The 23,155-nt window shown below is 33.8% G+C and overlaps 1 protein-coding gene across 1 annotated transcript; it reads left to right on the plus strand.

Moving 5' to 3' along the window:
* Nucleotides 1–11,684: 11,684 nt before the first annotated feature.
* LOC119837840 (facilitated trehalose transporter Tret1-like) lies at nucleotides 11,685–22,955 on the plus strand. Its single transcript, XM_038363617.1, has 7 exons — nucleotides 11,685–11,788; nucleotides 14,702–14,857; nucleotides 16,136–16,218; nucleotides 17,480–17,518; nucleotides 18,654–18,814; nucleotides 19,255–19,430; nucleotides 21,787–22,955. Coding segments are annotated over exons 1-7 (1,551 nt in total). The 5' UTR covers nucleotides 11,685–11,787; the 3' UTR covers nucleotides 22,722–22,955.
* The last annotated feature ends 200 nt before the right edge of the window (nucleotides 22,956–23,155 follow it).

A 23,155-nucleotide genomic window follows, 5' to 3' on the forward strand; every position in this document is an offset into this window, starting at 1 on the left:
ATATTATGTCTTTCTCACTAAAAGATTGTCCTGCCTGTCCTTGATTATACTCTCACCATTCTATGACTTATGGAGGCTGAAGAAAAAGATCAATTGGAAATTCGCTCGATCCCAAATGTTAACAATAATGTAATCTCAGCCTGAGATGCGAAAGGTTGTTCTTTCATATGTATAATCGGATTATCTGGGTATCATTCAATACCTCGTAGCAATAAGAAGCTTAGAAAATTGATGAAAATGTACAATATTATGGTTCATACAGGAATTTTAGTAGATTATTGATATGGATAATTAAATTATCGATACTTGTATTAGTCGGCGGTTTTACTCGCTTACCTCGTTAAGGATTTAATTTTAATTGACTGCTTCTGATTTAAGATATTTGACATGATTTTATTTATATTATCGACACGTTAGTGGATATATTTGCTTTTAAATCAGAATGACTTTATACAAATCATATTACAAAAATGTTTGACTTTTACACTTGGTCAAATTAAAATTCAAAATGACCGACCACATGTATATTACACGGTGTTAATGATGTTTTTTTTTCAACAATTAAACATAGAGCATAGTAAAACAAACGAATATCATCAAAATTATTATTATGAACATTCAAAAATGGGTACTACACCTTTCTAATAAAAGTCATTTTTGGTCCTCATGCAGACTCACGGCTAACAATAAAAAATCCCTTATCACTGATATCTCCAATACATTTAAGTACAGAAGTTTAACGAGAGCTTTAAGCAATGTTTTTATGAGTTGAATGCGCACGGGATCGAGGAAATGACGTAATAATGGTTGCGATAACGCGATACGAGTTCCGTGGTTAAAGCTAAGTTAAGTGGGATTTTCAGAGATATTTATGGGTTTGAGATAGCCAGAATAAGCGGTATATATTGTAGAATAGAAGCGGTATATATGTAGATATAAATGACACTATTAATTGCGCGAGAAGCTGTTACTTAAATAGATAGTGTACGGTGAATTTCAATGGTTTTGTAAAGTGCAAAAAGTTTTAAGCGTTTGTTGTAATATTGGACCCTTTACCTCACCCTTCCCAGTCCCATTTCTTCTTTCCAGTCGTCAATCCTTTCCTTATCCCTTATCTTTTAAAAGCCGTCAGCGCATTTTCAGATGCACTACCTTTACGAATGTTCATGGGCCGTGGTGATCGTTTACCATCAGGTGAACCACCAGCTCAGTTGCCGCTCATAGAATATAAATATTAGGGCACATTATAGGCCTTCCTGGGTATTGAATCTTCTTTGATTGGGCTACAATCGGTCGCCATATGACCACCAATGCACATGAATATTTGCAAGGCCCTTACAAATGCGTTGCCTTCTTTTAAGGGGTAAGAGGACGATGGGGCTAAAGGAAGATGAAATTGTGGGCCACCGGCTCAAACTCAAACTCAAACGTTTATTTATTCAATTAGACTTCTTAAAGCACCTTTGAATCGTCATAACAAAGTTTTAACATTTACCATCGCTTCGAACCCGTTTCTACAGAGGAGACCCGGCAAAAACTCTGTAGTTGCTCTTTTATAATATTGTTACTTTTAAATTTTTATACATTGGTATACACAATAATAATTCAAAAGAACTGCTCATCTTGCTCACCCACTCATCAAACGAAACACATTAGCTATTCACTTACACGCTACTATTTTATGCCTATCTTGTATAAGGGTCTGTCTGATAACTTCCCGTGTGGTAGCTGGAGCCGTTATGAAATGTGTTCGACTTCTACATAGGTACTTCAAATTTGTCAATCTTCATTATCAGCGCCATTTGTTTCCCCACAGGGCAGAGAAAACATAATGCTAGTGGACAAGTATGAGTTGGTAGATACGACGTCTGTCTAATATGTAGTTATCAAAACCCATTTAAGCCGAGGAAATAATATAAGGCAAATATAAATTATTTGCTAAAATATTCACATATTTTATGTCATAAAAATTATTTTTAAATCAATGTTCAAACAACTCAAATAAATACGTAAGTATTTTATATGGTCCATAAAGTACAATTGAAGCCCTATTCCCAGACAATAGCCATAAATCCGAGCAACGACGAAATAGAAGTTGAGAAATATTTAGTTTTCTTCCAGAGAATTAGATCAGCAGGAGGGACATATATACTTTTTGATGCTATGTTTAGTTTTTCATAAGATAAAAATAGTTTTCACAGAATTTAGAATGCAATTTCATTACTATTTGATTTAAGAACAGAAAAATTCAGCCACTTGGCGGGAAAGCACCTTGCCCTATCCATGGAAAGTACTAAAATATAAACAAAAACACATTCATAAGTTTCGTACCAGGATAGTTTAAGCCCGAGTAAGTCTAGTTTTAGAGTCAAGCTGACGACACGCTGACCGTCGATGCTGATAGCCGAAACCTCTATGATGCGCTTTAGAATAACGCGAAGGTATCAGCGTGTGCAGTGCATGGAAGTTGTAGCACCGACGGTAAGCGTGCCGTCAGCGTGACTCTGAAACCAACCTAACTCTGTTACGAAACATGTGAAGCTGTTATATTTATATTTAATCCTTAACAATACACAGTAAACGAGCCTTATAGTCCATCTGGCACTATAAATCCTTGATACGCAAAGGAGTATTGCGTGTCTCGAAAGAAGCTGAATAAAACAACTTCGCACCCGATAGCAATCAAACTTTATTGAAATTGGGTTCACTCTCATAGAATATGACGGAGCGATGTACTTTAGAATAATAATGTGAGCTTACCTTGGATCGTGAGTGTGACAGTAGGCAGGAATACATAGATTTGCGTATTTTGAATTCTATATACATCCACAATGTATGAAAAATATTGTAATAGATGGAGCGTCAATAATGTGAAAGGCATTATGTTATTTGTAAATGACAATAACTTTATAATACAACTAGCGGCACGCCCCGGTTGAATATTCTTTGAGGATATTTGAAATCGTTCCAGAATCCGGTAGTACACGTCCATCTTTATAGAATTAAAACATATTACTCTTGTAATTTATGTATTTTCTATGAAAGTTTTCACAAACGTTGCTCATTTATAATTGATAAGACTGAACTAATTTTTCAACAAGAAAGTCACCGACATTCCTGGGGGGAAGTTTTGCAGATTCTACGATCTACGTCAATCTGTTTAACTAATAAACTAAACTAAACTAAGTAATCGAGTAACAAAGCAAAACAAAACCCACTTGAATTCAGAACCCCACTCTTCTGTTGTTTGTGGGTTTAGTTTGATAATAGCGAATAGTTAGAAATTAAAGACTTTTTAACGGATTTTAAACGCGATTTATTATTTATATTATTAGACTCAAGCAGTCTCCCTGTAAATTGTTTGCTCGCTGTAAAGTGTTCGAAACGTCGGGTTAATAATATAATGAATAAATCGCGTTTAAAATCCGTTAAAAAGTCTTTAATTTCTAAATGTATAATGCTCGCATAAATCAAACATAAGAAAATAGTAACGAATAGTTAGTTTCTATTATTATATGTAACTAGCTGCGCCCCGCGGTTTCACCCGCGTAAGTCCGTATCCCGTAGGAATATCGGGATAAAAAATAGATGTTGGCCGATTCTCAGACCTACCCAATATGCTTACCAAATTTCAGAGGAATCGGTCAAGCCGTTTCGGAGGAGTATGGCAACGAAAACTGTGACACGAGAATTTTATATATATAGATATATAACTCAAACCACAGGACGGGCTGAAATTTGGCATGCAGGTAGAAGTTATGACGTAGGCATCCGCTAAGAAAGGATTCCTACAAATTTTACCCCCGAGGGGATAAAATAGGGGATGAAAGTTTGTACCATTTGTTAATTCCTCGCGGGTGAAGCCGCGGGTAACAGCTAGTGTATAATAAATTTGAGGACTTAATTAAAAAAAATAATTAATACCTTCATTTCCTGTCTGCACTCAACTTAAGCAGTTTTTAAAGCTTTACTTTACCTAATTGCCTTCCTCAAGTACACCGGCTGCAATTTCCTCTGAATCATTAGGCCAATTTGTTTTTATTCATTTTATTAAGAAAACTCGCGACTCAGTAAAAAATCCTGAATATTTCGCTAGTTTGTTAAGTCCTTGTATTCGTAGTGCGATTTTTAAATTATTGCTTATTTATATTCAATTACTCCATTTGGATTAATTTTGTTCAAAATATAATCTGTTTAGTAGTTTAAAATTTTCCTTTGTAGAGCAGTAACATTTTACAAACAAAATCAACTAAGCATCGTTAATAAGTGAAATTAGTTTTTATATAGATTTGGTTAACAATGAGTATTAAATTCATATATTTAAACCTACTTTAAAAAGGAGCTTTTAGGTTTCTCTCGATCAGGTGCACACATCTTGACAAATGGTGTAACGGTCGAGATCTGACAAGTTGAAGTCGGTTTAGTTTCTTGTAAAATTGTTAATTACAGTTGTTTTTATTGTTGTTTTAAAATCTGTATATTATGTAAGAATAATTTCTAGTTAATGAGAACGGAAATGCGTTGTTATCTCTCCGGGGCCAAGGCTCACTTATTAGACTAAACATTTAATTATCAGCCATTCATTGTGGAAGGTGATTTTAAGATCAAATTGTTTGGATGCTTATTCATATGAAAATAATATAAAGTTAACTAGCTGCACCCGGCAAACGCTGTTCTGCCTTACTCTTATCATTTAGGGGTATGAAAAATAGATGTTGGCCGATTCTCATAGATACCGGATAAGTACAAAAAATTTCATCAAAATCGGTCAAGCCGTTTCGGAGGAGTATGGCAACGAAAACTGTGACACGAGAATTTTATATATATAGATAATATTTGTAATTTACAAACACTAGCGCATGCACACGCACACCTTCAAATGAAATGAAAATTAATAAATTGAAAAGACAATATCCTAGCAGATCTTTTTGTAGAATTTATCGAAAGTACAGAATCTTACGACTTTGCCAAATGAACTATTATCGAGAAATTCAGGAAAAGAAAATCATTTTAATAGAGTATGAGTATTTGTTTGATACATTTTATTATTATTAATTGTGCACAAAATAAAACTTAAGCTACTTAATTACAAGTGCCAGAGGATGCTATATAATTCATGCTAGAGTTAAAATTCACCTAGAAGTGAGCACAACATGCAATATATTATTGTATAATACGAATCAGTTCTATAAAATTGAAAAATTATAGTTAATAAATAAACATTTTAAAAGCTTAGTTTTTTTAATTTACATTCTCAATATTCGTTTAATGCAATGCAAAAGAAAGAACTAGATTAATATAGAACAGACACCCAGCTGAACTATTGGAAAAAAGTAAACAGCCAAACAAAAAATGGTGATAAATTATCACATGGAAGGATGTCGATGGACGATAGCCAGACGCTGTCAGTCGTTCCGCAGTGCTGTCGACATGAAGGTCCTGATTAAATGGTGGCCCAGGATATTGGAGAAGGCAGGTACGTGGTGAATATATTTTAATCTGTACTGTATATATATATGCATCTGTACTGTATATATACAGATGATACCAAATATGGTATCATCTGTCTATATCGATAGAAATGTACTGACATATATTAATTTTAACCATTTACCCCCGGTTCGAAAGCAGTTTCTACAGAGAAGATTCGGCGACAACTCATATTTGCCCTTTGTCAATCATCTCAATTTTAAAATTAAATGTTACAGAATGTATCATAAGAACATCTTAGTTTCCCTATTTGAAACCTCTATGAGAAACATAGCGTTTATTTGGCACTAGCTACGCCCCGCGGTTTCACCCGCGTTAGTCCGCATCCCGTAGGAATATCGGGATTATAATTTGCCTATATGTTATTCCAGTTGTCCAGCTGTCTACGTACCAAATTCATTGCAATCGGTTCAGTAGTTTTTGTGTGAAAGAGTAAAAAACACACACACAACTTTCGCATTTATAATATAAAGTAGGAAGTAGGATACTATTTTCACGACTAGTTTCATAAAATATCGGTGTTGTTGTTTAATCACGAAAGCTTATATAAAAATAAATTGTAAATTAAAAATGTATATATTTGTACCTTTTAGAAACTCTGGAAGCTTTTTTTCTATGAAAAAAATACCTCAAAGACGATGCAACCATTATGTATAAAACAGAAATCCTGGCAAGTAGGATATTCATACTAATACCACAGATACATACTAGGACAGATATTCATACTAATAACACTATACTAGTTCTAATATTATAAACCAACGGGCAGAACCGGCTTCGATATCTCTCTCCATAACAACCTTCCTTGTGCCTTAACAAAAACGAAAAAATTCAATTTTTTTACGTTTCGGTCGAATTGGTCGAAACATTTTTAATTGCATTCTAATATGTTTATATTATTTTGACTGGAAACAACTTAGTATATTATATTGTGGTTCTGTGGTTTACAGATTGCGTTGGAAATTATATATTCATCAGCTTAAACGTTCATTTGTTGTTAAATACCCGATTTCTTAAATGTTTTTCGAGATTTTTCTTACCGACGTACATCTTTCATCTCAACTTATATTGAAATATCATTAGGATTATCGACATCATTCTGCAATCATTTTCACAATCGTCCCTTATTCTGAGATAATCGATTTCAAAACGTTTTATTAAATATGCTTTCATTCCTATGAATTTAATGATATTCACATCTTATTGTTAGAATTACTATCATTGAATTTATGTCTGATATATGTCCACTCTATGCGTTATATATTTTGTACCAGACAATCCGAGTATTTTATACAATAAGAGAGTTAGTTTCCAAACACACTATTAATATATGTAATGTATTTTAAAACTGAGATACAGTTATAGAAAATCTCTTATCTCTCTATCCCATTTTTCATTGATATCCTAGCGTACGTGTGTGGGTGAATGTAGGTGTGTGGGTGTGTCATTCTCGTAGCGACAATTGCATACGTGACTCTTCAGCCATTCGAGTTAAACGATATAAAAATCTGTTTCTATTCTTATTAGACTAGTATTTATGTTATAAAAATACTTTATATCTGCAACCAAATAAAAATAAATATTAAGATATCTTGTAATCTGAAACAATTTGGGGTTAATAAACATAGAAAAATTAACAAAAATATTGCAGGAACATGAAGTATCTCAACGAACCGAACAATGTTGGAAATATTGGTAAAATCAGCGAATTCTTATCAGCTACAGCGCCTTCATAATCCATCATTACCTTATCGCGGTACCCTTGTTCTATAACTTACGCGAAAAAATATTCCTTTCGTGAGCTCTTATAGAAGCAATCTTATTACAAGATCTTCTAAGCCGCTTGTTATATGACTTGTGGTGGGAAATACATAGTTATTGTGTATATTAATGAAGTATTAATGAAATATTAACATTAGATTGCTGTCATGTTTGTATGGATTTAACAGCACTATGCACATAATATAATCATGGAACGACCGCGTTGTTGGTGAATAAAGTTTCAGACAAATTGAGGAATAATATAACCAAAAGAATATGTATTCATAAAAAGTATTTATATATAAAAATGTAATCGTTAAACAGTGGGGAATAGACTTTCGCTTAGTATTCAGTGTTGTAAGTTACAAAATAAATGGTAAAATTCTTTTACAAAGAATATTAGAAAGAAAGAAAGAAAGAAAAAACATTTATTTGGCGACATGAAACACAAAAACACAGATGAAAAAAAAATTATAAAATAAACAACTAAAACAAAAGTAAATAATAATAGAAAAGAGAAAAAAAAAGTACAACAATAGCGTATTACATTATATTACTAGTATATGTTATCTGTGATTCATCATCAGCCCTTTCATGTTCCCACTGCTGGGACACAGAGCTCCTATGAAGGTTCAGACCATAATCCACCACGCGGGCCAAGTGCGGATTGGCAGATGTCACATATCGTCGAACTTTTGATTCTTGGACATGCCCGCTTCCTCACGATGTCTTCCTTCACCGTTTTAAGCAGTGGTGATGCATGCGCAGATAAATTGAAAAATCATTTTATTATCTGCACGCTCGCTCGTTCTCGAACCCTGTCTTATCGATTTTGAAGTCCGAGGTTCTCACCACTGAGCCACCATTGCTTTTTTTATGTGTGACTAGCGGACCGCCCCGGCTTCACCCGTGGTACGTTTATAGCCTATAGCCTTCCTCAATAAATGGACTATCTAACACTGAAAGGATTTTTCAAATCGGATCTTTAGTTCCTGAGATTAGTGCGTTCAAACAAACAAACCAACAAACTATTCAGCTTTATAACATTAGTATAGATTATACACAGGTTATTTTTACCCTATCCCAGACAAAAGGGCGAAACTGAGCATCTGGTCATAAGTAAACAAATAAAATAAATAAACATTCTTTTTAATTCATTATAAAAAATATTTTTTTCTTAAACTCTACGTAGCGGAAGTATCAATCAAACAAATTAGGGTGTAGTCATTGATAAAAGTTAAACATGTAATTTATTTATCTGAAATGCAGTGAAGATTCTATGAATCTCTAGTAGACAAACAGTCTTATCAGTAACAGAAAAAATATAAGCAATCACGTCTGTACAATGTACACATTGTGACGGCTGATTATAGATTTATTGTTACAGAGGATTATGATCTATATCGCTCAGAGATAGAGGCGTTAATGGGGTACATTAAGTGTCGTTTGGGTGCGCATGGTGGATTGTTTTTGTCAACTAGGGCTGTGGCATGGTTGAAAGGTTATCTGATGCAGAGTTGGTCAAGCGAGGATCTAAGTAATATTTTGTTATTATAATTAAATAATTTCTACGTATACAGTGACTATGGTGCTTTTCTGTATTTCTAAATTCCAGTCAAATATTTTTTTTTTATGTCATAGCGGGCAACTGAGCGGGTGGTTCGCCTGATGGTAAGCGATCACCACCGCCCATGAACATTTGCAAAGGTAGGGCTTCTGCGAATGCGCTGCCCGCTTTTTTGGGGTAAGGGAAAAGGAATGGATTAACGACTGGAATGAAGGAATGAACTGGGACGGGTGGGAAAAAGGAAACGGGCCTCCGGCTCCCCCACTCACCATACAAAACACAGTGGCATGCCACTATTTCACGCCGGTTTTCTGTGGGGGTGTGGTACTTCCCCGGTGCGAGCTGGCCCAATTCGTGCCGAAGCGTGCTCGACTCCCACAATAAAATATAATTTATAAAATATATCAAACTATTTAAAACATACCGATGGAATATTATGAAAAAAATGGAATAAATAATTAAATTTCATTAAAGTTTATGCTCTACACAAAGCCTATAAATGCCTCTTATTAATCGATTGCTGTGAGACAAATATTTTAGCAAGATTTTAAACGAATATCTATTCATAGACTATAGCATTACGAGTATATATATTATATACTATATCATTTCGTTAATGACAGATCGTTGAGTTTATAATTTTATGCGACGAATTTGTGTCCTCACTTAAAGTAATTACTTATCACATTCCAATAATTCTAAACACCAAAAAAATTTAGGTGTTTTTTGTATAAATTATCTACGCAATCACAACTTCGTCGCTAACACACTGCGCCTATCAGAAAATCTGATAGTTTCCTTAAACCCTGAAACAGGGGAGATTTTTTGCAATGGCAACCGTTATTTCATACACGCGCCCCCTGTCAGTATCATCCAGTAACATCCATACTAACACAGTATAAAATGCAGCAGTATGGGTAAGAGCAAAACCATTTCATCTGTTACTATAAATGTCACTTAGTTTTTTAGGAAAAACTCAATTGTAACGCCCGCGTAGTGTTATACGGAACAAGCAACTCCTGGTATACCTACAGAGCAATACCCAATAGAAATCTAGGTCTATCAGAACAATCTAGAACATGCATACTTGTATTGATTATGTTCCGAGTATTTGCACTGTTGCTATAGGCCAGTGCTACATCGGACACCTTGCAATATTTGAATCTTTTATATTATAGTATTTTCTAGAGTTTAATTTTACGCGAGTGTTATAGATCATTTAGAAATTAAAGACTTTTTATTGGATTTTAAACGCGATTTATTCATTATAGTATTTAACCCATAATATTATTTAAATATGAAAGCTTTAAGAGAATTATTGAATTTTATTTAAACACTTTGGAATTATTACTTATGTAAACGAACCGTCGCCGTGGAACAGTAGTTAACGAGCAAGTATAGAACCGAAGGGCTCTGGGTTCGATTCCCGTTGGGGAATCAGGTGTATAGTGTATCTGCCCAATACCCACATGGGACACGGGGCTTTACACACACTTACACCAATGAACCAATACACACATCAAATGTCTTTTTTCTGATATATTCGAAATATTTCTATTATATTTTTCATTTTTACACGCTTTTTATTAGCTTCACCTGTATGTTTGTTTGTATGTTTGTTTGTAACCGACTTCTTTGGGCGCGATTTTGACCCACTTTAAACGGCCAGATTTCGTTCAAACTTTGTAGATTTATTGAGGACCGATGACAATACACTAATTTGATAAAATTATTCCATTTTTCAATTTGCAAAATATGATTTTTGTTAAAGCGTGTTTTTTAGTTTTTTTAAACTATTATTTATTATTGGTTTATACATGTGACATTTATTGTTCAAAAGTCTGAAAACAGTAGGAAAAATACATGAGAACCCGTACTAGGTTCTCTTTCCACAGCGCTCGCATTAAAGCGAAATGAATTCAAATTATTAAGAGTGAACTAGCTAAACCGAAAATTTTAAAAACTAATTACGAAATGAAAGCGGGATACAGAATTTCCACTTTGTAGTCCAAAAAGCCATGTAATTAATGACATTTTTTTACTGCAACACAGTGATTTGCACATTTTTGTTACATAAATTTATTTTCTTTACAAGAACCCAGTTGTGATATGTTTTTTTCCGTTAAATTTAAAGTTTCGTGCTACCCTTCATACAAAGACTTTTTTATTTCTACCCTCCTTAAAAAACAACTACCGATTTCTCGAATCACTACATCTATACCCAACCTAAGGTTATCCAATAACAAACACGAGCTGTCACTTGTTGATTGTGCATATAATTCAATTAACAATTCCATCTTATGAATCGAATTGGTGGATGGTGGATGTTTAAATCGAAGCTTTCTTATGTGTTTCTTCAGCACATGGAACTTTTATAGATATAAAAATAAAAAATGTTCTAATTTATTTCATACATACTCTTCGTGAAACATCTAAAATCAAATCAATATTAAGGTATATAACAATTGGATATATTCTCCTTTCTACTGCCATACAGACACTATAACACCGAAAGTTTGGTTTGATTGATGTTTTTTCATTCAATTACATTAGAATTGTTTAATCCATCTGCATGGGTTTTGACCTAAAATAGTCTAGTTAAAAACAGCATTGAGTTCAATCGATTAAGATTATTAAATTAAAATGAACTATAATTAACTCGAACCTATAGAAAAATCAAAGAAAACAGCATGTTACAAGCAATTTACCCTTAAAGAGCAAACATCAATTCACACAAGATCTGATGTTATAAGGCGTAAAGATATGCGTAATAAAACTCATTATGTTATTATTCCACGCGCCAAACATTATCTCCATCATAAATTTCATTTTAATATCTGACTTTCGTTGGACCGTATTTGAGGACCCCTGACTGCTTCAGAGGCAGATATGGAGATAACAAAGCGTAGTTAATCACGGCTCTTGAAGTGACAAACATATAGTTTAAAATTAGTGCCAGTGAGGAGAAAAGTATGTACCATTTTTTGTTTTTTTTTACGCGTGAATGCGAGGCGAAGTTTTATTGCAAGGGAATATCATTTTTCAGTTAGTTATAGATAATGCATAGGCATTCTTAAGTTAAGATAGACTTACGTTTGTAGAATAAATGTTCTGAGACGGTTGTAGCATTGGTTGAAACATACCAAGCTGTTAATCGCAGTAATATCTACACTTATATTATAAGAGGACACTTTTGTACTTTTGTATGTATGAAATCATGTAAAAAACTACTGGACCGATTTCAACTATTCTTTCACCACAAAAAAGCTACAACTTCAAATAGGCTTTACATGTACTAGGGGCAAAGTCGTGGCGAACATTTAGTATTTTATTATATAATTCCTTGCTCTGACGTCATGTGAATAGATTTTATCTCCCTAAAACTAGACTTCTCGGTGACATGTCAAGATCAAGATGTCTAGATTTAAGTAAGACTATAAGTTACGGTACTGTGAATACTACATGTTATTAAGTAAAATTCTTTGTGCAATAATCGCGGAAAAATACGGAATAAATAATTAATCATTGTTAAGAAAAAGCTCGACCGCCTTTAAGTTGTTCAATTGACCAAATTTGAAAGTTACACAGAAGGCACCAGCTTTCAAATAAAGAAGATTCATCAATATCAGATCTCCCTGTGAAGAAGTTTTCTAAGATAAAAAACATGCTGTACAACTGAATTGTAACACTTTTATATATTTAGTGCTCCGTACCCTGGAATCCTATTACTAAGATTTCGCTGTCCATCTGTCTGTCTGTACATCCCTCTGTCATCGATATTTAGTCGATAGATATTTTTAAGAAATGGTGTAATGCTGTCGTCGTCTTAACAGCAAACAATTCAGTGAATCAACTGTTGGTTCCGTCAATTGGATGGGTGACTTTAATAACTATTGTCCAAACATAATTTATAATTATTGCAAAAAATCTTTACAGGTTGAACTGTGAGTTATTTTAAATAAAATAAATCATTTATTTTATAATATTTAAAGAAAGTCATATAAACATATTTTTTGTTAGACCTTGTGTGTCGTCATAGAGTTCATAGATCAAGATTAGAAAGATATTATTTTTCATAATATCGTATGTCATTGATTTGGAGATAAATTAGATTTTTCAGGGTCATTGTACACGGTCTATACATTTATTTGCACAAGTTGTTACCCGCGACGTCACTCGGCAATTATTTATTTATTCTTCATTGTATACACAAACAACACAAAATATATCATAATAATTGTGACAAAGGATTTTGTATACAATTGGCAGCCTTATAGCTATGAGCCATTTCTACCAGGCAACCGACGGCTAAAGGATAAATACACAATATAATCGAAAGTGTGGGTCAAAATTGTCCTATATAATCAATAGATATATACAAATACATAGACACATACTTACTATATAAATAGAATAACAATAAAAAACTTATGTGCTAATCCAGACTATAATCTATCACTGTACCAAATTTCATATATATAATAAGCTGTTTACTCGTGAAAAAGTAACAATAAATTTCCTACATAATATACAATAAGCTGTTTTCACTTGAAAGAGTATAATCCATCCATAGTTACAACCTAATAAGTTACAATCACACGAAAAAATCTCTCAATATTTAATTAATAGTCAAATACACTTTTTATGTCACTGATAATATTTTTATCATTTGCCCTTGCAGTTGCAATTGAATTATTGGATTCTTATTAATTATTCCAAATGAGCGAAAGATAATTTGTTTATTAATGCGATTCGATTATGTAAGGTAGGTCATGGGTTATTAAGTAATAAGTATAAACAATGATTAATGATATGTATGTTATATAAGGAAAATGCGGCTTAGTAGACTTTCGTTGAAATTTTTTTTTTTCACTTTTCATTATTATTCGACAGTATTTTTTTGGTTGTTTAACTCGTGGGGTTTCAAACGATTATTTTTGTGTTTGATTGGAAATTATTGTCATTTGATACTAATGTTTTTAAGGTATTTAAGTTGTCTCTTCCCCGGGAAACTAATTACGATTATAAAATTACTAGCTGCGCCCCGCGGTTAAACCCGCGTAAGTCCGTATCCCGTAAGAATATCGAAATAAAAAGTTGCCCATGTGTTATTCCAGTTGTCCAGCTATCTAAATTTCATTGCAATCGGTTCAGTAGTTTTTGCGTGAAAGAGCAACAAACACACACACATCCTTACAAACTTTCGCATTTATAGTATTAGTAGGACAATTGAGTCCTATATAATAGTGACGAAACATAAGGTTTTACTAGTTAATCCAGATTTAATGACCGTGTGACATTAGTGCCATAGTATGCCACATGGTGAGCCACAAGTAGCCAAATGATTAATTTGAATTAGCTGCGGCTGTTTTATTTGATAGTTTTAGATACGACAAACTTCCCACTCTTAAAAAAAAATAAGGTGTGTGTGCGATTCACACACAATAGAAGTGAAACTACATTAAATCGACAAAAGAATGAATAAAATAGTAGGTATATTTCTGTCTCATTCTTTGCCGGCTTCATTCTACACATTTGTATTTGTGTCTCTTACCTGTCGTTTTTCCGTTGCATCAGATTTGAAATCACAACGACTCTAAAGAAGTTTCACTTCAAAAAAATCGAAATTATTTATTTATTTCCTTCACGATTTCCTCCTCCTCCTCTCCTATTCCTTCTCAATTTTATTGAAATAGTTTGTGATTCGAACACTCTAAAGAAAAAAAAAAAAAATCTTGTGTCATGTGGCTCTTACTTAAGTTTTTTTAATATTAAATTGTATAAAATATACATGTTAAATTAGTTGTGTATATAGAATAGGATAATAGAAATGAAATAGACTTCAAAAAAATATTCTACTTAAAGTCATATTTCTTTTTCTAGTGGATGAAACCTCGAACCTGGACTCGGAAGCCGGTGTATCTCACAGCGAAGACAATAAGAATGGTCACTCCAAGGTGCTGCGGAGGCTGGAGACAGTCCCCGATATCAAACGAGATACTTCTGGTGTCACCACCCAATATATTGCTACTGGGATAGGTATGTTGAAAAATTATTAATAATGTGTGTTTTGTGCGTTTGTTGCCTCAGAACTTTCAACTGAGTGAATGAATTTTGATAATTCCTTTATTAATTTGAAAACTCGTGCCTCCCCTATTGTCCAATTAAATTTCGTCTAGTTCTGACAGTTGTTTTTTGTTTAAAATAAATGCGGTAGCTTATTAGATAGTTCTTTTGGTAGATCACACTCATTCCGTACAAATCCTATCCTATCCTATTTTAATATTATAAATGCGAAAATTTGTGTGTGTGTGTGTGTTTTTGGTACTCTTTCATCCAAAAATTACTGAACCGATTGCAATGAAATTTAGTACGTAGACAGCTGGACAACTGGAATAACACATAGCTAACTTTTTATCCCGATATTCCGACGGGATACGGACTTACGCGGTTGAAATCGCGGGGCGCAGCTAGTTATAAGATAATCCTGTACTGTAGATACTATACAGAAACAATTTTATTAGTAACGTGTACAAACAAACAGACAAGATAAACACACGAACGTTGCAGTGATGTGGTATAGTAGGTTGATAACTAATTTATAGTTCCAACACTTTGCAAGCACCCTTTGAGTGAGCCTCGTGGTTAAATTAATGTAAATCTACATTAGAAATTTTTGAAAAAATCTACATGTTATATAGCAGATAGATGTTAATATAATCGCGAAATTAAACGGGTTTTAATTTGATACATAGAAATAGTAAATAATAGTAAAAATTTTAACTAATCCAGTAATCAGTAACACAACATTTCTGATATTTTTATTATTCAAAACAGAAAAATCAAATCTTATTCCTAATATTGTTTCACTACACTTAAATAATAAAATAAAACTTTAATTTAAAGCGTAAATCAAAACTAAATTTGTAAAATGAAAACTTCATAGCGATATAAGGCATTGCGATTGCTTGATTTCATTTTAATTAACAATAGTAAGATAAGATAGTAAAGAAATGTAAGTGAAAAATTCAAGTAATTATATACATCCTACTTCCTACTATCCTACTAATATTTTAAATGCGAAAGTTTGTAAGGATGTGTGTGTGTTTGTTGCTCTTTCACGCAAAAACTGCTGAACCGATTGCAATGAAATTTGGTACGTAGACAGCTGGACAACTGAAATAACATATAAGCAACTTTTTATCGCGATATTTCTACGGGATACGGACTTACGTGGGTGAAACCGCGGGGCGCAGCTAGTTGTTATAAAATTAACTATGTCGATAACATAAATAATTAAAAATTTGATATTTGCAGTTAATCTCGGTGCCTTTGCATCCGGAGTGTGTGCCGCCTGGTCTTCATCAGCCTTGCCTTTAATGATATCTGGAGAGTTTGAAGTAAGAAAAACATGCATTTTTGGTAGATAAATAACAAAGTGTTTGTGTGTGTGTGTGTTTTTCACAATAGTTGTTAATGAAATTACGAAGTCGACTTCTTGTATGAATGTGTTTAATACGTCTATTATTACAAAAAATCCAATAACATATACGTTTCTTATATTTCTAATACACGGAAAAATGCAAAAATTTACAACATTTTACATTAACACCTTGTATGATAACTTTCTAATAAAACTTTTCATTCTTTATTTGAATTTGATTTTTTATTGGGTACACACACACACACATACACACACGCCACATAAGTGCACAACTACAAAACAAACCGTTATTGTACCATCAGCAAAGAAATAAACCATCCAACTTTGAAAGCAACCTGACCAACCTAGACAGTTAATAGAAACCCAAGTATCTTTAAGTCGGAAAGTTTGTATCCTTCATAATCCGAGTTAAAACCCCAGTAGCCGAAGTTTCGCGTGTAACTGTTGAAATGTGTTTTGGTATTAATTAAACTAAGCAATAACTGTTTGGAGTGATATACGAAATCCCTTGGTGGATTTGTGGTTAATAACTATGTGACGATGGTTCTGTGCGTGTTAGATCTATCACCTGAAGTTATAACATAAATGGATGAGGTTATAAAAATCTTGACAGTATTTTATATTCATAGAGGGCAGCTGAGCTGGTTCGCCTGATTGTAAGCGATCAAAACCGCCCATGAACATTTGCAGAGGTAGTTAGTGGCTTTGCGAATGCGCTGCCCGCTTTTAAGGGAAAAGGGAAAAGAAAAGGATTGACGACTGGAAAGAAGAAATGGACTGGAAAGGATGAGGAAAACGAAAAGGGCATTTAGCTCTCCCAATCACCGTACGAAACACAATAGCATGTATTTCTCCTCTTCTGTGGGGTTGTGGTACTTCGCTGGTGCGAGCTGATCAAATTCCTGCCGAAGCGTGCTCGACTCACACATAAAAAAAATAAGTTTTTAATTACTTATGTTTTTCATTGTTTAAATTATGTAGCAGCCAGTCCCTATAATGTTCTACTATGGTATTGCTAGCTGACCCCACAAGCGCTGGAACCACTTGTGGTACGACTTTTCTCTCAATATAAACCCTCCTTGTGCCTTGATAAAAACTATGAAAAAAATCTGCGGAATTGGTCGACAATTCTCGAATTTAACGCTTAGCAACATATTTGGCGATTCATATTAATTTATATAGGTATTTGAATACTTCATTATTGTATTTTTTTTCAGACCCAAGCTGGAAATAACGGTACTTATACCAAAATTGTGGTAAGTAAAATATACATTGAAAGGCTTATCAATATTTAGTATATATAGAGTTAGTCTGCTTTTATATTATCATCATCATCATATCATATGTATCAACTGCAGGGACACATGCCTATGAGGGTTCAGGCTATAATCCACCACGCTGGCCGAGTGCGGGTTGACAGATGTCACATATCGTCGAGCTTTTGATTCTCGTTTTTTTCTTTTATAACCAATGTTATTAAGTATCAGTACAATATTACCCCATTTATTGACTAGCTTTTCGCCTGCGGTTTCGCCCGTGTAGTCTAAGGAAAATAAAGATAGTTCCGATGTTATTCCTGCATAGCTCCCGTTTCCGCGGGAATTCCGATATAAAAACTATCCTATGACTTTTCTGGGATCGCGAACTATCTTTGTGCCAAATTTTATACACATCGATTTACTGGTTTAGGCGTGAAGACACAGATAGCTCATCGCATTTATAAGTTGTTAAGTAAAATTCATTCTCACTGATATTTTAATGAAACGTGCAGTAAACTCGTAACTTCTGTAATAAACAAGAGAGTTAAAACCTCAGCTAACATTTATATGAAAACATGTTTTTAACCACTTTACATACATAAACCATTAGTAAGATATTAAATTATATTTACTTAGATCTGTCATTTTTTCATCTAAGTAATATTGACGACGTGTATCACTGGTACGTTGAGGAAAGCGGTATGTTTAAGAATCGAAAATTCGGTTTAGTTTGACATCTGCCAACCCACACTTGGCCATCGTGGATAATGGCCTGGACACTCATAGGACGCCTGTGTCCTTTAGTGGAAATAATCGCCAATGATGTATTAACGTTACTGCATTATAGAATCTATAAATCAAATCCCTTATAATGCAATTCGTTCCTATATAATATAAGATAATAATCTTACTTAGCGCTTCCTTTATATGAATAAGTAAACTCTATATGTAAAATTCTCGTATCACAATCTTAGTTACCATACTCCTACGAAACGGCTGAAACGATTCTCATGAAAATTGTGGGCATTACGGGTAGGTTTGAGAATCGGCAAACATCTATTTTCCATACCCCTAAATGGCAGAACAGCGTTTGTCGGGTCAGCTAGCAAACAAATACAATTATTTGTTCCAGATATCAGAGTCAGAAGCGTCTTGGGTGGCCTCTCTTCTTTGCTTGGGCGCATTTTTTGGTGCTGTGCCATCTGGTCTCATATCGGAATACTTTGGAAGGAAGAAGACCTTGTTATATCTAGCTTTGCCTTTGGTTGTGTCATGGATTCTAGTAGCTTCAAGGTAATTAATTAATATTTGATCATATTAGACTATTATTTGATAGATAAACGAATTGCGACAAGTTATAAAAAGCGACCTCTGTATTGTAACTGTCAACTATTCATGCCACAGATTATTAAAACACAATTTATACCTGATAGTAGGATATAGTTGAAGTAACGACAGGGCAAAATATGATATTTTAGTTTATTTAGACTGAAATGTAATTATATATATGAATCTTTTTATTTATGTATTTTCTGCTCTTGAATATTTGTTTATTCGATGTCCATAATGTGAAGGTACATACATTTAGAAATAACAAATTGTATTGCGAATAAAAGGACACATAAACCAACGTATATATAAACTTCTGTATGTAATAATTATTAAAATTGTATCTATCTTAACAATTTTTTTTAAGAATTAATAACATAATATGAATTAATGCATGTTTACAGTCCAAACGTCTACGGGCTTTACGTAGGCCGTTTCGTAAGCGGCGTAGCGGTCGGCGCGTTCAGCGTAGCAATACCGCCTTACGTAGAGGACATATCTGAGAAACACATCCTGCCGGCGCTCGCTAACTTCTACCACGTGCACTTTGCGTGTGGTATCCTATTTGGCTATATAATTGGTAAGCAAACAGATACAATATTGTAATCATTGAAATAATGTTTCGTATTGGTTGTGATGGTTCTTAATCATCTCAATAGATGGCGTGGGGTGCCCCTTAGGCACATGAAACCGAAAGAGTAGAAGACATTCGATTACTGTGGCGGGATCACGGGTGGCCGAGAGGCTAGGCGTTGCTACGGTTAGGCAAGAAATGCAGGTTCGAATCCTGCCTCGTGATCGAATTTTTTCTATTCTTTAAAAATTTCTCATTTATAAAGCATTTCAATGCTATAAAACTAAAAATTAAAAGCAAACAGACTCTAGCAAATAGAAGCTCTTTTGTTAATGCGACTAGTGTCAGATGGTTTCGAAATTGGATGAGCGTGCAAAGATTTAATGGAATATGCAATTTAGCAGCATATCATTTACATTTACTGTGTGTGATGTTGACCATACGCTTCGTCTATCGAAGAAACATAATAGGAAGGTAACAAAAATATTGTGATGATAGTGGCATGTCATGTATCATACGTTTGTTTAGCCAATGTAGATTAAAACTATATAATGACGATTCAAAACTGATTCTATAACAAGTCTAATTGAATAAATAAATGTTTGAGTTTGAGCTTGAGTTTTAGATTATCACGTGATCTAACCGCAGTGAGAACAAATGTATTAGATAATGACTGTGAAGTGAAAATTGTAATTGGTTTTTGAACGACAGATTAAAAACTAAGATATCTCTTATAATAGAAATTTTAGGTTTATTTGCATTTTAGATATACATAAAAAGGGTGGGCGGGATGACTTATTATCACACGGCCTTAACCGCTGAGTCTTGAAACATGACATTTTGCTTAATTAAATGAAGGGAAATGAATTATAATATCGAAGGGTCTTATATTTAAAATTTGTGGTTTATTTGGGAACCCGTTATTGCTTTAACATCGTTACTTTTATATAAATTAATTAAATTAGTGCGTGTAACTGTAATGAAATTTTAATCGTCAAAATTCGCTAATGTCTACTTCGATAAATGATCATTGAAATCTCTATAATTTTTTAAGTTTTTATTTAATTCTTACTAATATTATAATTGCGAAAGTAACTGTCTATCTGGTGATTTATTTTTTGCACCCAAACCATTTTTCGATTTGAATTTAGTATAGTACAAAGATACTAGAACTATATACTATCTATCTTTACTACTATCTATCTATCTATAACTAAGTTATCCTTTAACAGCGCCTACGGGCGAAGCAACGGAAACTAGTTAGCTTATAATGTTATAATATGTACGTTTTGATATATAAAATACAAAGAAAAAAAACTAGTGAGTTTTGTGATAAACGTGAAAACGTATACCGATGTTCGGATATTTGATACCCAATAACAAAAAAAGGCTGAAAGCATATGTATTAAACTTAGTACAGAGATAGATTATTATCAAAGATAAGCACGTGGACTTTTTAATTGGTTCCTGCGAATAATACCGCAGGCTCCAGATAGTATATAATATTTTAGCACATGTGACGTCACGAACAAGTTGTGTGCGTGGTCAAACGACTCGATTCACACATAAATTTCAAACGCAAATGTATAAAATTCTGCGTGCGAATGTTTGTGACATCTTTACGAGAACCCTCTCGTTTAAATCATAAATGTGTTTCGTAATTTGCATGTTTAATTATTTTCCTAATGGCGCCGCTCGCCATTCTCTTAGATTGACGTTTCGTTGGATACAGTAAGGATCGGGATGAGTTGGGGTTATTGTCCTATTTTATAGCTTGAAAATTATCTCTTTGAATTAATTCTTATGTTATAATGGCGTAGTACGTATGCTTTGGTTATTAGTTACTATGTCCGATTCTTAGTTTTCATTTAATTAGATGAAGTAGATTAATTAAATAATTTATTAAGAAAATTCGATGATGAAATATAATTTCTTTTCTTATTTACTTCAGCAATTATTTTCAAATTGTTTAATGCAAACTTCCTATAACAAAACCGTAAGCTAATCTTGCCAAAATCAGTTCACATGCTTCCTTAAAAATACCTTTGACAACGTTTTAAGTAATTTAATCATACATCATGTAAAATGAAAAATCTTATATATAAAATTCTCGTGTCACAATGTTAGTCTCTATACTCCTCCGAAACGGCTTGACCGATTCCTCTGAAATTTGGTAAGCATATTGGGTAGGTCTGAGAATCGGCTAACATCTATTTTTCATACCACTAAACGATAAGAGTAAGGCAGAACAGCGTTTGCCGGGTGCAGCTAGTAATCATATAAATATGTACGAGTATATTATATAGCTGTTGGTATGTCGCATTAATATTCCATACACAACTAATAAGTTATTCCCTTTCAGGTATGGTCCAAAGCACATCGTGGCTATCATTTCTCTGCGCCAGTATTCCCGTGGGTTTCTTCGTAGCCTTCCTCTTCCTCCCGGAGTCACCCGCGTATCTCATGTCGCAAGGAAAATTCGGCGAGGCAAAGGCCGCGTTACGGTACTTCAGGGGAATAGATAATGACATCGACGCAGAAATAAAGTCGCTCAAGGAATATATCAGGAATTACGGCAAGAATAAAGTGACCTTCAAGAAACTGTTCAGTACGCGAACGACTATTAAAGCCCTGGTTGTGTCATTCGGTCTGATGATATTTCAACAGATGAGCGGCATATATCCAATACTGTTTTTCGCTGAGAAGATCTTCAGAAAGTTCTCTATTTCGTTAAACCCACCTAGCGCGGCCATAATATTAGGTTTCTGTCTTGTATCGTCTACTTATTTCTCGACCATGTTTCTGAAGAAGGTCAGGAGGCGAGTGCTCCTGCTGATTTCGTTCACGGCGATGGCATTGAGTTTGGGTACGTTGGCCATGTATTATCATTTGAAACCGTGGAATGTCTCAACCAATAATACTTGGGTGCCATTATTCACCTTGTGTATGTTTGTATCTATGTATGCGGTAGGTGTTGGCCCGATTCCCTGGTTGATGTTGCGAGAAATTTTTGCTCCCAATGTCAGGAGACGTGCCACCGCCATCACGGCTGGGTTTCATTGGTTCCTAGCGTTTGGTGTGACGAAGTTGTACCACAACTTGGTGCAACTGGTCAGCCCGGGCTGGGCGTTGTGGCACTTTGCTGTTACCAGCTTAATAGGGACAATTTTCGTGTACTTTTTCGTCCCAGAAACTCAAGGGAGGACGTTGGAGGAGATACAAAACGAATTTGATGGGATACATAAGAGAAAACGGCATCGGCACGTCATAGAAGTGGAGACGGTTGTAGAACACTGATTTTAAGACTAATTGCTTACTAATTGAGATAAAAGTAGTATCAGTATTTGAGTGAAAATTCGAAATAGTAGAGGTTTATGTTCAATGCTTTGATATTAAGATATAGTATACGCTTAGAATATATATGAATTATTTAGGGGATACATTCTAAGGCGTGTAATGGTTTCGTAAAGATCAAGTAATTTATTTATTTTCTAAGAACTATACAAAAAATTACATGTATTTTGTATGACTACGGAGCTATTTCAAAATTTTATTTTCTTTTGAATATTTTCATATAGCATATAATGAATAGAATAACTTATAAGTAATTTTATAAAACGTGACTTATTTATTTATTATTTTATGACTACACTTTTTAAAATTTATCGTGTTTTTATTTCTACCCTTATAGATAGAGACCTAAATAACAATGACCTGGATGTGTGTTTGCT

The sequence above is a fragment of the Zerene cesonia genome, chromosome 29 (assembly GCF_012273895.1).
Source record: "Zerene cesonia ecotype Mississippi chromosome 29, Zerene_cesonia_1.1, whole genome shotgun sequence".
NCBI classification, from domain to species: domain Eukaryota; kingdom Metazoa; phylum Arthropoda; class Insecta; order Lepidoptera; family Pieridae; genus Zerene; species Zerene cesonia.